The sequence below is a fragment of the Colobus angolensis genome, unplaced genomic scaffold, assembly GCF_000951035.1.
Source record: "Colobus angolensis palliatus isolate OR3802 unplaced genomic scaffold, Cang.pa_1.0 Scaffold99, whole genome shotgun sequence".
Taxonomy (NCBI): Eukaryota; Metazoa; Chordata; class Mammalia; order Primates; family Cercopithecidae; genus Colobus; species Colobus angolensis.
Window position 1 is genome coordinate 2393567 of NW_012123931.1, and position 13875 is coordinate 2407441.

At 46.9% G+C, this 13875-nt stretch overlaps 1 protein-coding gene across 4 annotated transcripts in view; it reads left to right on the forward strand.

The window, feature by feature from the left end:
* The window catches only part of SNUPN (snurportin 1), a 29307-nt gene extending 15761 nt beyond the window's left edge, over positions 1-13546 (forward strand). For all 4 annotated transcript variants that reach the window (XM_011932862.1, XM_011932860.1, XM_011932861.1 and 1 more), the window contains exons 4-9: positions 1285-1389; positions 1630-1723; positions 3654-3751; positions 5771-5848; positions 10428-10508; positions 12947-13546. In XM_011932862.1, coding sequence (XP_011788252.1) covers positions 1285-1389; positions 1630-1723; positions 3654-3751; positions 5771-5848; positions 10428-10508; positions 12947-13270 — 780 coding nt within the window. In that variant the 3' untranslated portion in view covers positions 13271-13546. The remainder of the gene's footprint in view (positions 1-1284; positions 1390-1629; positions 1724-3653; positions 3752-5770; positions 5849-10427; positions 10509-12946) is intronic.
* The last annotated feature ends 329 nt before the right edge of the window (positions 13547-13875 follow it).

The following is a 13875-nucleotide window of genomic DNA, read 5'->3' on the forward strand; positions in this document are numbered from 1 at the left end:
CTAAAAATACAAAAATGAGCCAGGCATAGTGGTGTGTGCCTGTAGTCCCGGCTACTAGGAAGGCTGAGATGGGAGGATCGCTTGAACCCGGGAGGTGGAGGTTGCAGTGAACTGAGATTGTGCCACAGCACTCCAGCTTTGGGCGACAGAGTGAGACTCCAATTCAAAAAAAAAAAAAAGGAAGAGGTATGGGAAGAGGTCACTGAGGGCCTTCAGTAGGACTGTGGGGTAGCAAATCTGGACTGTGACTGTCAGAGTGAGCAGGAAGGCAGCATCAAGCAGTATTAAGTAGTTTTAAACTAGGAGAAAGTGGAGTAGCTCAGCAGAAATGCTGAGTGACAAAAAGTTTTTTTTTGAGACGGAGTCTCGCTCTGTTGCTAGGCTGTAGTGCAGTGGTGCAATCTCGGCTAACTGCAACCTCCATCTCCCAGCTTCAAGTGATTCTCTTGCCTCAACCTCCTGAGTAGCTGGGACTACAGGTGCACGCCACCATGCCCAGCTAATTTTTGTATTTTCAGTAGAGATGGGGTTTCACCCTGTTGGCCAGGATGGTCTTGATCTCTTGGCCTCGTGATCTGCCCTCCTTGGCCTCTCAAAGTTCTGGGATTATAGGCGTGAGCCACTGCGCCCGGCCACAAAAAGTTTTTTTTTTTAAGACTGGGAGTGAGTGTCTAAAGGGAAGGAGAAATGAAAGATTCAATGGGAGGGATTAATTGATGGGACAAAGTCTTTTTTTTTTTCCTTTTGAGATGAAGTCTCGCTCTGTTGCCAGGCTGGAGTGCAGTGGCATGAACTTGGCTCACTGCAACCTCCGCCTCCTGAGTTCAAACTATTCTCCTGCCTCAGCCACCTGAGTAGCTAGAATTACAGGTGCCCGCCAGCACACCCAGCTAATTTTTGTATTTTTGGTAGAGACGGGGTTTCACTGTGTTGGCCAGAATGGTCTCGATCTCCTGACCTCGTGATCCGCCCGTCTCGGCCTCCCAAAGTGCTGGGATTACAGGCTTGAGCCACCGCGCCTGGCCCAATTTTTTGTATTTTTTAGTAGAGATGGGATTTCACTATGTTGGCCAAGCTGGTCTTGAACTCCTGACCTCAGGTGATCCACCTGCTGCAGCCTCCCAAAGTGTTGGGATTACAGGCGTGAGCCACCGTGTCCAACTCTCTTCCCTCATTCTTTCACTCGGGTTTTTAATATACACACAAGATATGAATGCCTTGACATTGCAGACATTCAAGTAGCACACCCTTGCTGATCTTTAACACTATTTTTTGCATTTCCAGTTGATGCTTTCTGAGTGGTTAATTGACGTTCCTTCAGATTTGGGGCGGGAATGGATTGTGGTCGTGTGCCCTGTTGGAAAAAGAGCCCTTATCGTGGCCTCCAGGGTGAGTAACTGTCTGCCCCCTATGCCGGTAGGCCTGGTCTGTAGTGGGAGGGATTTTTTGTTGCTCCATTTTCCTCATCCACCACAACAGCTGTGCCTGGAGTGGAGCTTGAAACACTGTCCTGCAGGAAGGATTTGTTGAGAGTCATCTTTGGTCCAGTAACATTCCTGCAGAATGAGGAAGCAAGAGGGCGAGGAGACCTTGAGGTCTAATGAGAATGGTAACTTTCTCTCCATGCAGGGTTCTACCAGTGCCTACACCAAGAGTGGTTACTGTGTCAACAGGTTTTCTTCCCTTCTGCCAGGAGGCAATAGGCGAAACTCAACAGCAAAAGGTACCTACATAGAGTGTCTACTTATTAATCAGTAAAAGACAGTGTAATGTGCTTTAAAGACCCACTTTGATAATTTATCTTTGTTTTTTTTGCTTTTTGAGATGGAGTCTCACTTTGTCGCCCAAGCTGGAGTGCAGTGGCACAATGTTGGCTCACTGTAACTTCCACCTCCCGGGTTCAAGTGATTCTCCTGCCTCAGCCTCCTGAGTAGCTGGGATTATAGGCGTCTGCCACTGCACCCGGCTAATTTTTGTACTTTTAGTAGAGACTGGGTTTCACCATTTTGGCCAGGCTGGTCTTGAACTCCTGGCCTCAAAGTGATCTGCCCGCCTTGGCCTCCCAAATTCCTGGGATTACAGTTGTGAGCCACTGCACCTCACCTGAAAGCTTATCTTTGAAACTGCATGTAGACACCATCCTGGCCCCTGGACCAAGAACCTCCCCTTCAAGGTCAAGCCTCCTCAGGTACAGAATAAATGCAGTCCCATGAGGCCTGATGGTCCATAAATTCCTGAATTAAGGTCAACATGCCTTTGGACTTCTATTACGAGACAACAGATGCAGATTTGGGGGAAAATGTCCCTTGGAGAATACCAAGCTTTATAATGGTACAGTCAACTGATGCTGGTGCTTCCCTGCCAAACTCCCTTTTCTCCTTTCTCATTGTTGTAACCTTAGCTTCTTCCTTCCCACTGGGCCTAGCTGAGTGGGCTAAGGTCATGGAGGAGAAATAACTTACCCATGGTTATTCAGGCAGGAATTGACAGATCTGGGCTTGCTTTCTTCTCTACCTGCTCAGGCTCCTTTGGAGGTTCCTCATGTCCTCTGTACTGAGCCCAGACTTCTCTTTTTTATTTTTTTACATGGTCTCACTCTGTGGCCCAGGCTCAGGTTCAGGGGCATGATCACAGCTCACTGCAGCCGTTACTTCTCAGGCTCAAGTGATCCTCCCACCTCAACTTCCTGAGTAACTGGGACTACAGGAGTGCACCACCATGCCCGGCTAATTTTTTGTACTTTTGGTAGAGATGGGATTTTGCCATGTTGCCCAGGCTGGTCTGGAACTCCTGGGCTCAAAGCCATCTGCCTGCCTCCGCCTCCCAAAGTGCTGGGACTACAGGTGTGAGCCACTGCACCCGGCCTAGATCTGACTTCTTTACTGGCGTTTAGTGCCTTTCACATGCAGGCTTTTGTACCCCCATCCCATGTCTTCCCTACTCCTTATACCCACCTTCTGTTCAGCTGACTTGCCTCCCCTCATGTGCCCAGTTCATTCTGCCTCTGGGCCTTTGCTCATGCCACATCAGTACTTGGGTCTGAAATACCCTCTCTTCACCTCTCTGCCCTGTTGTTTAAACTCTCCTGGTCCCAGAAGACTCTATTTGTATTGCGTCTCTCCCTTGAACATTTCCTGCTGCTCCAGACTTCTCTTTCTGGAACTCCTGTTGCTGTTAATATGAGCTCTGTAATTTAACTCTTAGTTCTTTCTTCTGTGGTCATCTTATCCCCTTAACCAAATGGTAACTTCCTTAAAGGCAGAGAATATTTATAGTTAATATTCCCCACATAACACGGTACCTATGATAGAAACTTAAAAAGCAGTTGTAAACTAAAATGGAAGATGACTTGCTTTTAAACCTCTCTGAGGTGAGTAAATGTGCCAGTTTATCTAAAACTTCAGAATTCTCACTTTGCTTAAGGTTTGCCTTGATCCGTCTTGTGCTGTCTTACCCCAAGTCACCATGAAGCTGTAGCTGGTAGCCAGGCAGGGTTCTCTCCCCAGTGAATCCTTAGTCCTTAGTGCCAGTGACTGCTGTAAGCACTGAGGATTGTTGGACTGGAGCCTCTAGGATGGGGCTCCCTAAGTTGTGGTGGAAGGAACCTGGTTGGAAGAAGAACTCTGTGCTGACTTTCTGCTTTGTGTCCCCAGACTACACCATTCTAGATTGCATTTACAGTGAGGTAAACCAGACCTACTACGTTCTGGATGTGATGTGCTGGCGGGGACACCCTTTTTATGATTGCCAGGTAGGGATGGATCCTCCCCTCATGGCTCTTCCTGTCTTCTCCTCTCCTCCCGGGAAAACAGTTCAGCATGTGGGTTTGGTACGTGACCAATTTCTTGGTGTGTACAGGATGTGGTATATCAAGAACATTATCTAATGCTCCCTGCGTCTTTGAGTGTGTTTAAATTAGCTTAGTTTTAAAAGAGAAATAGGAGGAACTAAGAGAAACATGCAGTTCTTGAGAGGAGGAAAGAGAGAAACGGCAGGGGTGTAGGCTGGGACTTGGTAGCAGCTGCAACCACCCCCTTATCTCTCTCCAGAGTATGGGAGGATTTCTGGCAGTGAAGACTGTGGGGCAAGGGGGTGGGGGTGCCACCTTGTGCAGGCAGCCCCAGGAAGAGAAGGTGGAATTGAATGTAAGTCACCATCTACTAGACTCCTGCAACCTCCACTCCTTCACCAACCACATCCTGACCCTGAAAATGGCAGGGCCTCCTTGGTATGACCCAGAACCTCAAATCTCAAAGGTTAGCTCTAGGAGGAGACTTTTCAAGTGAGGAGAGGCCCCAATATTCTCCCCTTTAGTTTCACCATACCCCCAACATTTTACTATTGCTGATTCTTAATAGGTAACAGCAGCAGTCATCAGGTGAGGCTGAGTGAGCCCCACAGGCCTCCATCCCTGTTAACAACACTCTCCCCATCATTGTCCCAGTTGTATAATAGTGGGTTTGGGGATTTTGGTACTTCCTTTTGCTCCCTGTCAATTAGTTTATTATAGTGGTTCTCAATGTGTAGTCTCCAGACCAGGCATATCAGAACGTTGTAAAAATGCACATTCTCAGACCTGCTGAACCAGAAGCCATGGGCCTGAGGCTGATGTGTGAACAGGCCTCCAGTGATCTTCATGCAGCCTGTCGCCATAGTCTGCTTCTTTCTAAGCCATTCCTGCACACTAGGTTTCCAAAACATGCTAGGTATTGGTAGTCAGAATTCTAAAGTGCATCTCATTCAAACAATAACAATCAAGATGTGCATTGCTAAGCGCTTTGTGCATTAGCTCATTAAATCCCATACAATACCTCCTTATTGTAAGGTAAGTACTATTATTATCCTTTTTTTTCCTTTGAGACAGAGTCTCACTCTGTCGCCCAGGTTGGAGTGCAGTGGTATGATCTGGCTTACTGCAACTTCTGCCTCCCGGGTTCAAGCAATTCTCCTGCCTCAGCCTCCTGAGTAGCTGGGACTACAGGCACTTGCCATCACACCCAGCTAATTTTTGTATTTTTGGTAGAGACAGCGTTTCACCATGTTGGCCAGGCTGTCTTGAACTCCTGACCTCAAGTGATCCACCTGCCTTGGCCTACCGAAGTGCTGGGCATGAACCACTGCACCCGGCCTGTCCTTGACATATAGATATGGAAGCTGAGATGCTAAGAAGCACAGGTCTTAAGTACCTTGCCCAAGTGCAGAACCAAGCTTACAACTCAGAACATAAATTCAATCTAGAACATATTTTGCTTTAATTCTGCTGAAGGATATTTTATTACATGTATTCACAACCTACAAATTTGGTAACTAAAACCAAATATATTTTTATAATTTAAACAAAATTTTAAATTTCCAAAAGCAAAATAATTTAAAAGAATGAAGAGGCCCGGCAGTTACGGTGGCTCACGTCCTGTAATCCCAGCACTTTGGGAGGCTCGAGGTGGGGAGATCACAAGGTCAGGAAATCGAAATCGAGACCATCCTGGCCAACATGGTGAAACCCCATCTCTACCAAAAATACAAAAATTAGCCTGGTGTGGTGTTGGGCACCTGTAGTCCCAGCTACTCGGGAGGTAGGAGAATCGCTTGAACTCAGGAGGTGGAGGTTGCAGTGAGCCGAGACCGTGCCATTGCACTCCAGCCTGGGCTACAGAGCAAGACTCCATCTCAAAAAAAAAAAAAAAAAAAAAATTAGAATGGGGTGTTTTTGTTTATATTAGAGTTTGAAATGGAAAGTATTTCATCTTTCTGTTTCCCTTCTCTGTGGCAGACTGATTTCCGATTCTACTGGATGCATTCAAAGTTACCAGAAGAAGAAGGACTGGGAGAGAAAACCAAGCTCAATCCTGTAAGACCTGGTGTTAGGATCACAGAGTTCCTTATGGGGAGTAGTGTGGATTGGTCTGTTATCTAAATATAATCATTATGTATAAAATGATCTTTTTTGAGGCAGCATGGTATAAAGGGAAGAGTATCAATCATGTAGATCTGAATTCCATTTTTGGCTTTTATTACTAATTTAATATCCTATGTTCTCACTCATAACTGGGAGCTAAGCTATGAGGATGTAAAGCCTTAAGAATGATACAATTGACTTTGGGAACTCTGGGGAAGGGTAAGGGAGGTGAGAGATAATTGGGCACAGTGTACACTGCTCAGGTCGTGGGTGCACCAAATATCAGAAATCACCACTAAAGAACTTGTTCTTGTAACCAAACACTACCTCTTCCCCAAAAACCTATTGAAGTAATAATAACTAAAAAAAGACTAAAAATAATTATTACTAGGTTAAGTTAATAATCTCACTTACCCTTAGATTTTCCATCTGTAAAATAGGATAATAACATCTAATTTACAAGGTTGTTACAAGAACCGAATTATTATATACAAGTCCTTCTAACATAATACTCATGGTAGGCACTTAGTAAATAATGATTGATGGCTGGGTGCAGTGGCTTATGCCTGTAATCCAAGCACTTTGGGAGGCTGAGGCAGGCGGATGAGGAGGCCAAGGTAGGTGGATCACTTGAGGTCAGGAATTTGAGACCAGCCTGGTCAACATGGTGAAACCTCATCGTTACTAAAAATATAAAAAATTAGCCAGGCATGGTGGCGCTTGCCTGTAATACCAGTTACTTGGGAGGCTGAGGCAGGAGAATCACGTGAACCTGGGAGGTAGAAGTTGCAGTAAGTTGAGATTGTGTCACTGCACTCCAACCTGGGCGGTCAAGACTCTGTCCCAAAAAACAATAAAAATAGGCCAGGTGCAGTGGCTCACGATTGTAATCCCAGCACTTCGGGAGGCTGAGGTGGACAGATCACTTGAGGTCAGGAGTTTAAGACCTGCCTGGCCAACATGGCAAAACCCCGTCTCTATTAAAAATACAAAAATTAGCTGGGCGTGGTAGCATGCTCCTGTCATCCCACCTACTCAGGAAGCTGAGGCAGGAGAATCGCTTGAACCTGGGAGGTGGAGGTTGCAGTGAGCTGAGATCATGCCATTGCACTCCAGCCTGGGTGACAGAGTGAAACTCCATCTCAAAAAAAAAAAAAAAATAGAATTCTAGTTCATTGGTTCTCAAACTTGAGCGTGCATCAGCAGCACCTGGAGGCCTGGTAAAACTTAGACTCCTAGTCCTCACTCCGTTTCTGATTCAGTAGGTCTAGGGTAGGATCTGAGAATATGCATTTCTAACAAGTTCTCCGGTGGTACTACTACAGCTGGTTTGGCACCCACACTTCAAGAACCACTGCTCTTGTATCTGAGCAGAGATTGCCTTCCTCTATTCAGCACCTTCATTTTGTAGATAAGAATATAGGCTCAGAGAGGGGACTACCTTCCTCAAGGTCTTACAGTCCAGTGTGATAGCCCAGGCATCTTGCTATCTACTCAGTGATTTAAATATGTGACAGCTACTTTCAGGGCATTTTATTAGCCCTGCAGATTGGTATTTGCTTGGATTGCTTACAAAAAATGTTAAAGACAAGGGCTGGACGCGGTGGCTCACGCCTGTAATCCCAGCACTTTGGGAGGCCGAGGCAAGTGGGTCATTTGAGGTCAGGAATTCGAGACCAGTCTGACCCACATGGCAAAACCCTGTCTCTACTAAATACAAAAACAATTAGCCGTGTAGTGGTGCACGCCTGTAATCCCAGCTACTTGGGAGGCTGAGGCAGGAGAACCACTTGAACCCAGGAGGTGGAGGTTGCAGTAAGCCAAGATTGCGCCATTGTACTCCAGCCTGGGCAACAGAGTGAGACTCCATCTCAGGAAAAAAAAAAATGTTAAAGGGAATTAGACAACCAGTTATAGGAGAATAAATATGATCAGTACTTTCAGTGATGTTATTATCATCTAGGTCCTGGAGGAACATGCATTGAGGAATGGGAAGGCTGCTCTCTCTAAGACACTGGTTTAAGTGCTGTATGTATATTATCTCATTGAATCCACATAGCAACCCTATGAAGTAGATATGTGCTGTTATTATCCCATTTTACAGATGGGAAGATGGAAGTATATGGAGGTTACATGATTGGCAGACTGGGATTCAAACCCAAGGAATCTGACTTTAGAGTTTGTTGTTCTAATCACTTTGTTATGCTGCTTCAGTCTAAAAACCCTTGCAGGTGTGAAAAGGATTTCACTAGCCCTTTATTAGTGGTAGCTGTCATGGGGCCAAGAGAATAACACACAACCTCTCAACCTAGTATAATACAGTGGTTTTCAGTTCTGACTGTATGTTAACATCAACTGGAGAGCTTTTTTTTTTTTTTGAGACGGAGTCTCGCTCTGTTGCCCAGGCTGGAGTGCAGTGGCGCAATCTTGGCTCACTGCAAGCTCTGCCTCCCGGGTTCACACCATTCTCCTGCCTCAGCCTCCTGAGTAACTGGGACTACAGGCACCTGCCAACACGCCTTTTTGTATTTTCTAAGCTAATTTTTTGTATTTTCAGTAGAGACGGGGTTTCACTGTGTTAGCCAGGATGGTCTCGTTCTCCTGACCTTGTGATCCGCCTGCCTTGGCCTCCCAAAGTGCTGGGATTACAGGCGTGATCTACCACGCCTGGCCCACTGGAGAGCTTTAAAAAAAAATACCTGGACCAGGCACAGTGGCTCACATCTGTAATTCCAGCACTTTGGGTGGCCAAGGCAGGTGGAGTGCCTGAGCTCAGTAGTTCCAGACCAGCCTGGGCAACATGGTAAAACCCCATCTCTACAAAAGAAATACAAGCAAAAAAAATTAGCCAGGCATGGTGACATGTGCCTATAATCCCAGCACTTTGGGAGGCTGAGGTAGGTGGATTGCTTGAGCCCAGGAGTTTGAGACCAGCCTGGGCAACACAGCAGAACCCCATCTCTACAAAAAAATACAAAAACAGATTAGGCATGGTGGCGTGCACCTATAGAGTCCCAGCTATTTGAGAGGCTGAGGTGGGAGGATCACTTGAGCCCAAGAGGTTGAAGCTGTAGTAAGCTGTGACTGTGCCACTGTACTCCAGCCTGGGTGAAAGAGTGCAACCCTGTCTCAAAAAAAATAAAAAACAAAAAAACGAAAACCTGGGTCCCACCCCAGACCAGTTCAGTCAGAATCGCAGGGTAGGGCCTGGGCATCAGTAATTTTTTTTTTTTTTGAGACAGAGTCTTGCTCTGTTGCTCAGGTTGGAGTGCAGTGGCGCAGTCTCAGCTCACTGCAACCTCCACCTCCCAGGTTCAAGCGATTCTTCTGCCTCAGCCTCCCAAGTAGCTGGGACTACGTGTGCGTGCCACCATGCCTGGCAAGTTTTTATATTTTTAGTAGAGATGGGGTTTCACCATATTAGTCAGGCTGGTCTCGAACTCCTGACCTCATGGTCTGCCCTCCTTGGCCTCCCAAAGTGCTGGGATTATAGGTGTGAGCCACCACACCTGGCCAGCATCAGTAATTTTTTTTTTTTTTTTTAAGAGACGGAGTCTCTGTCGCTCAGGTTGGAGTACAGTGGCGCCATCTCGGCTCACTGCAAGCTCCGCCTCCCAGTTTCACGTCATTTTTCCTGCCTCAGCCTCCCGAGTATCAGTAATTTTTAAAAGCTCCCCAGATGATTCTTGTGGATTAAAGAAGGTTGGGGCTGGGTACAGTGGCTCATGCCTATAATCCCAACATACCGGGAAACTGAGGTGGGAGAATCCTTGAGCCCATGAATTTGAGGATGCAGTGAGCTGTGATTGTGCCAATGCTCTCCAGCGTGGGTGACAGAGTGAGATCTCATCTCTAAAACAAAAAAGGGGGGAAGATTGGGAACCATGACCTAGTAGTTAAGAGAGTAAGTAGAGGGGAATTGGTAGAGAAGGATGAGACTGAAAACCTTTCTTCTTTGTTTTTTTGTTTTGGCGTGGTTTAGTTTGGTTTGGTTTGGTTTTTGAGACAGGATCTGGCTCTGTCACTCAGGCTGGAGTGCAGTGGCGCGATCTCAGCTTACTGCAGCCTTGACCTCAGGCTCAAGCGATCCTCCTACCTCAGCAGCCTCCCAAGTAGCTGGGACTACAGATTTTTCTTGTTTGACAGAGATTTTCTTTTCTTTTTGCTTTTTTTGAGATGGCGTCTTGCTCTGTCGCCCAGTCTGGAGTGCATTGGCATGATGACAGCTCACCACAACCTCCCCTTCCCGGGTTTAAGCTATTTTCCTGCCTCAGCCTCCCAAGTAGCTGGGACTACAGGCACATGCCACTATGCCTGGCTAATTTTTGTATTTTTAGTAGAGATGGGGTTTCACCATGTTGGCCAGGCTCGTCTTGAGCTCTTGACCTCAGGTGATCCGCCTGTGTCTGCCTCCCAAAGTGCTGGGATTACAGGTGTGAGCCACTATGCCCGGCCTGACAGAGATTTTCAATTGCTTGGGCCAATATCATTTATAACATGTACTAATTCCTTGTTCTAATTTCTATTTCAGTTTAAATTTGTGGGGCTAAAGAATTTCCCTTGCACTCCCGAAAGCCTGTGTGATGTGCTGTCTATGGATTTCCCTTTTGAGGTAACGAAACCATTGTCTTTATTGCCTTGACATGATAATAGGCTGCGGAGAGACTTAGTTACACAAAGTCTTAAAATATTGCTTGATTGTGCTGTGTCAAAGCATCAGAAAGGGACTGAAAGCTGATTCTGGAGAAAGGATGTACTTATTGCCCTTCAGAGCCTGAGCTCCACCCCTGCTGGATAAGTCAGAATGCTGGCACTGGAAGGGCCAGTGGACAGCTCGTCCAACTCCCTCATCTTACAGATGGAGACACTGAGGCCCAGACAGGAGCAAGACTCGCATGCCTAGATCCTTCTTGTATGCCTCTTCCTACTGCAAACTGAGACCCAGGTCCCTGGTTTGACTGTCGTGACTGCTTATAAAGTGAAAGGGCTTCTGTGACTGAATGACCCCAACAAATGTCCAGACCCCCTAATCCTTTCATCACCAAGGAAGATGGCCCCTGGGGACGGGAGCACTTGCTGAGCAGGCACATGAGTCAGGTGACTACCTCATTCCAGTTTGCTCAGGACTCGCCCTGTTTTAGCACTGAAAGTCTCACAGCAGCCGGGCATGGTGACTCACGCCTATAATCCCAGCACTTGGGAAGGCCGAGGCCGGTGGATCACTTGAGGTCAGGAGTTCAAGACCAGCCTGGCCAACATGGCAAAACCCCATTTCTGCTAAAAATACAAAAATTAACTGGGCATATTGGCACATGCCTGTAGTCCCAGCTACTCGGGAGGCTGAGGCAGGAGAATCGCTTGAACCTGGGAGGCAGGGAGGCAGGTTGCAGTGAGCCAAGATTGAGCCACTGCACTCCAGCCTGGGCAACAGCGCAAGACTCTGTCTCACAAAAAAAAAAAAAAAAAAAAGTCTCACAGCCCCAGAGGCTCCCAAGTCCTTGACAGTCTTGTCAGCCTCAGAACCTGCAGTTACCTTCTCTAGGCTCAACAAGCACATTTTCCTTTGCCCATCATTCCCTTAAAAATTCTGCCTTGGCCAGGCACAGTGGCTCACACCTGTAATCCCAGCACTTTGGGAGGCTGAAGCAGGTGGATCACCTGAGATCAGGAGTTCAAGACCAGCCTCGCCAACATGGTGAAACCCCATCTCTACTAACATAACAATACAAAAATTACCCAAGTGTGGTGGCACATGCCTGTAGTCCCAGCTACTTGGGAGGTTGAGGGAGGAGAATCTCTTGAACCCGGGAGGCGGAGGTTGCACTGAGCTGAGATCGCACCACTGCACTCCACTCCAGCCTGGGCAACAAGAGTGAAACTCCTTCTCAAAACAAATTTAAAAAAAAACAAAAACTGCCTAGTCACTGCAAGCATTTGCTTGAACTGGATTTAATTTTGTATAAGGATCACAGCTTCCCGAATGAGGAAATGGCAAAGGCTGAGTTGCCAGCATTTCTGGGAGTCAATTAAGAAGGTGGTAAGAATACCATCTTTATTTATAACCCTTATGCCCCAGTGACAATAAATGCTTTTTAGAGATGAGTCACTGAATCATAGAAAATAAAATGTGGAGGAGGTCTTCCCGTTGAGAAAAACTGTTTCCCAGAACATGGCTCACAAACAATTTAGGGGGAGGTTTAGGCAACCAGCGGTAGCCAGGGAAGCAGGGCATCTGGACAGCCTGTTTTCCCTGTACACAGCAGTCTGCTGCCTCAGAAGGGCCTGTCCAGTTCCTCTGCTTTTCATTCCGTGCACAGAGCTCATCCACCGCAACACAGACCCCTAAGTGGTGGAAAGTCCGTGGAATCGAGGGACAGAAGACCAGAGTTCAAGTTGAATTCCTGCTTCCTACTCGCTGTGTGTTTTAAGGAGGTCCTCAGAACTCCCTGAGTATGAGCAGCCCCCTCTCTCAGACACCGTCATGGGTAAGATAGTGAAATAGTGGGCAGGAAAGCACTCTGTAAACAGGAAAGTGCTATTTATGTTTTTCTTTTCTTTTCTTTTTCTTTTTTTGAGACAGCGTCTTACTCTATCACCGGGCTGGAGTGCAGTGGTGCGGTCTCAGCTCACTGCATCCTCTGCCTACTGGGTTCAGGTGCCTCAGCCACCTGAGTAGCTGGGATTACAGGCATGTGCCACCATGCCTGGCTATTTTTTTGTACTTTTAGTAGAAATGAGGTCTTACCATGTTGCCTAGGCTGGTCTCAAACTCCTGAGCTCAAGCAATCTGCCTGCCTCAGCCTCCAGAGTGCTGGGATTACAAGCATGAGCCACCACGCTCAGCCAATGTTTTTATTTTCTCAAATTTAGTTTTCTAGGCCATTTCTTTATTTAGAGAAACTGCATGTGTGAGAAGCTGGGACTCTTTCCTCTTTCAGTGACCCAGAAAAAGGAGTTGGACCACAAGAGCTGCCCTTGTGTGTATAGGCTCTCCTGGAAACATGTGGCCCCAGAAGTCATTTTGATCCTGAATTTCCTCCCATCTTATAGGTAGATGGACTTCTCTTCTACCACAAGCAGACCCACTACAGCCCCGGAAGCACTCCCTTGGTGGGCTGGCTGCGTCCCTACATGGTGTCAGATGTCCTTGGTGTAGCTGTGCCAGCTGGCCCGCTGACCACCAAGCCAGACTATGCTGGGCACCAGCTCCAGCAGATTATGGAGCACAAAAAGAGCCAGAAGGAAGGCATGAAGGAGAAACTCACACGCACGGCCTCTGAAAATGGGCACTATGAGTTGGAGCACTTGTCTACTCCCAAGTTGAAGAGTTCTCCCCATAGCCCAGACCACCCTGGAAGCCTCATGGAGAATTAAAAGAGGGAAGCCTCCTTAACGAGCCACAGGATGGTACCCGGCCCCAAAAGGAATCCTGGGGAGGAGGACAGTGACAACAGGTGACTTCATTCTTTAGAGTGAACTTTCCAAAGCCAGTCTGGCTGGAAACAGCTTATCTATAATCTGAAATGCTGGCTCAAACAGTTATGGGGAGGTTCCCAGATTGGGTAGCATTCAGATTGATTTGAGCAGCTCCTACTGTGATAAGTGTATCCCAGATCCACAGTGTAAATATATGTGATTTGTAAGAAAGAACTGGTTTGTGGTTCTTAAGCTTTAGATAGCCATGAATCTCCCCTTCCCACCCCAGTCCTCTGGGCTACTTCAACCATGGCTGTTCAAGTCTTGGCCCGTTTCACTCTTTTTAGACTCAAAGATTCTGCTGAGTTTCCAGTTGCTGCTGCTGAAAGGTTTTACCAGGAACTGCAATTCTGGGTATTTGAATATGTTCCCTCTTCTGAGAAGACAAGTGTGATTTTCTTTGGTTTAGACATTGCCAGAGATAAAATGCAAATGGAGTTCATTCACTCCTTCAGCAAACATTTCTGCCTACCAGGAGATAAGCCTTGTCCTAGGCCCCTGCC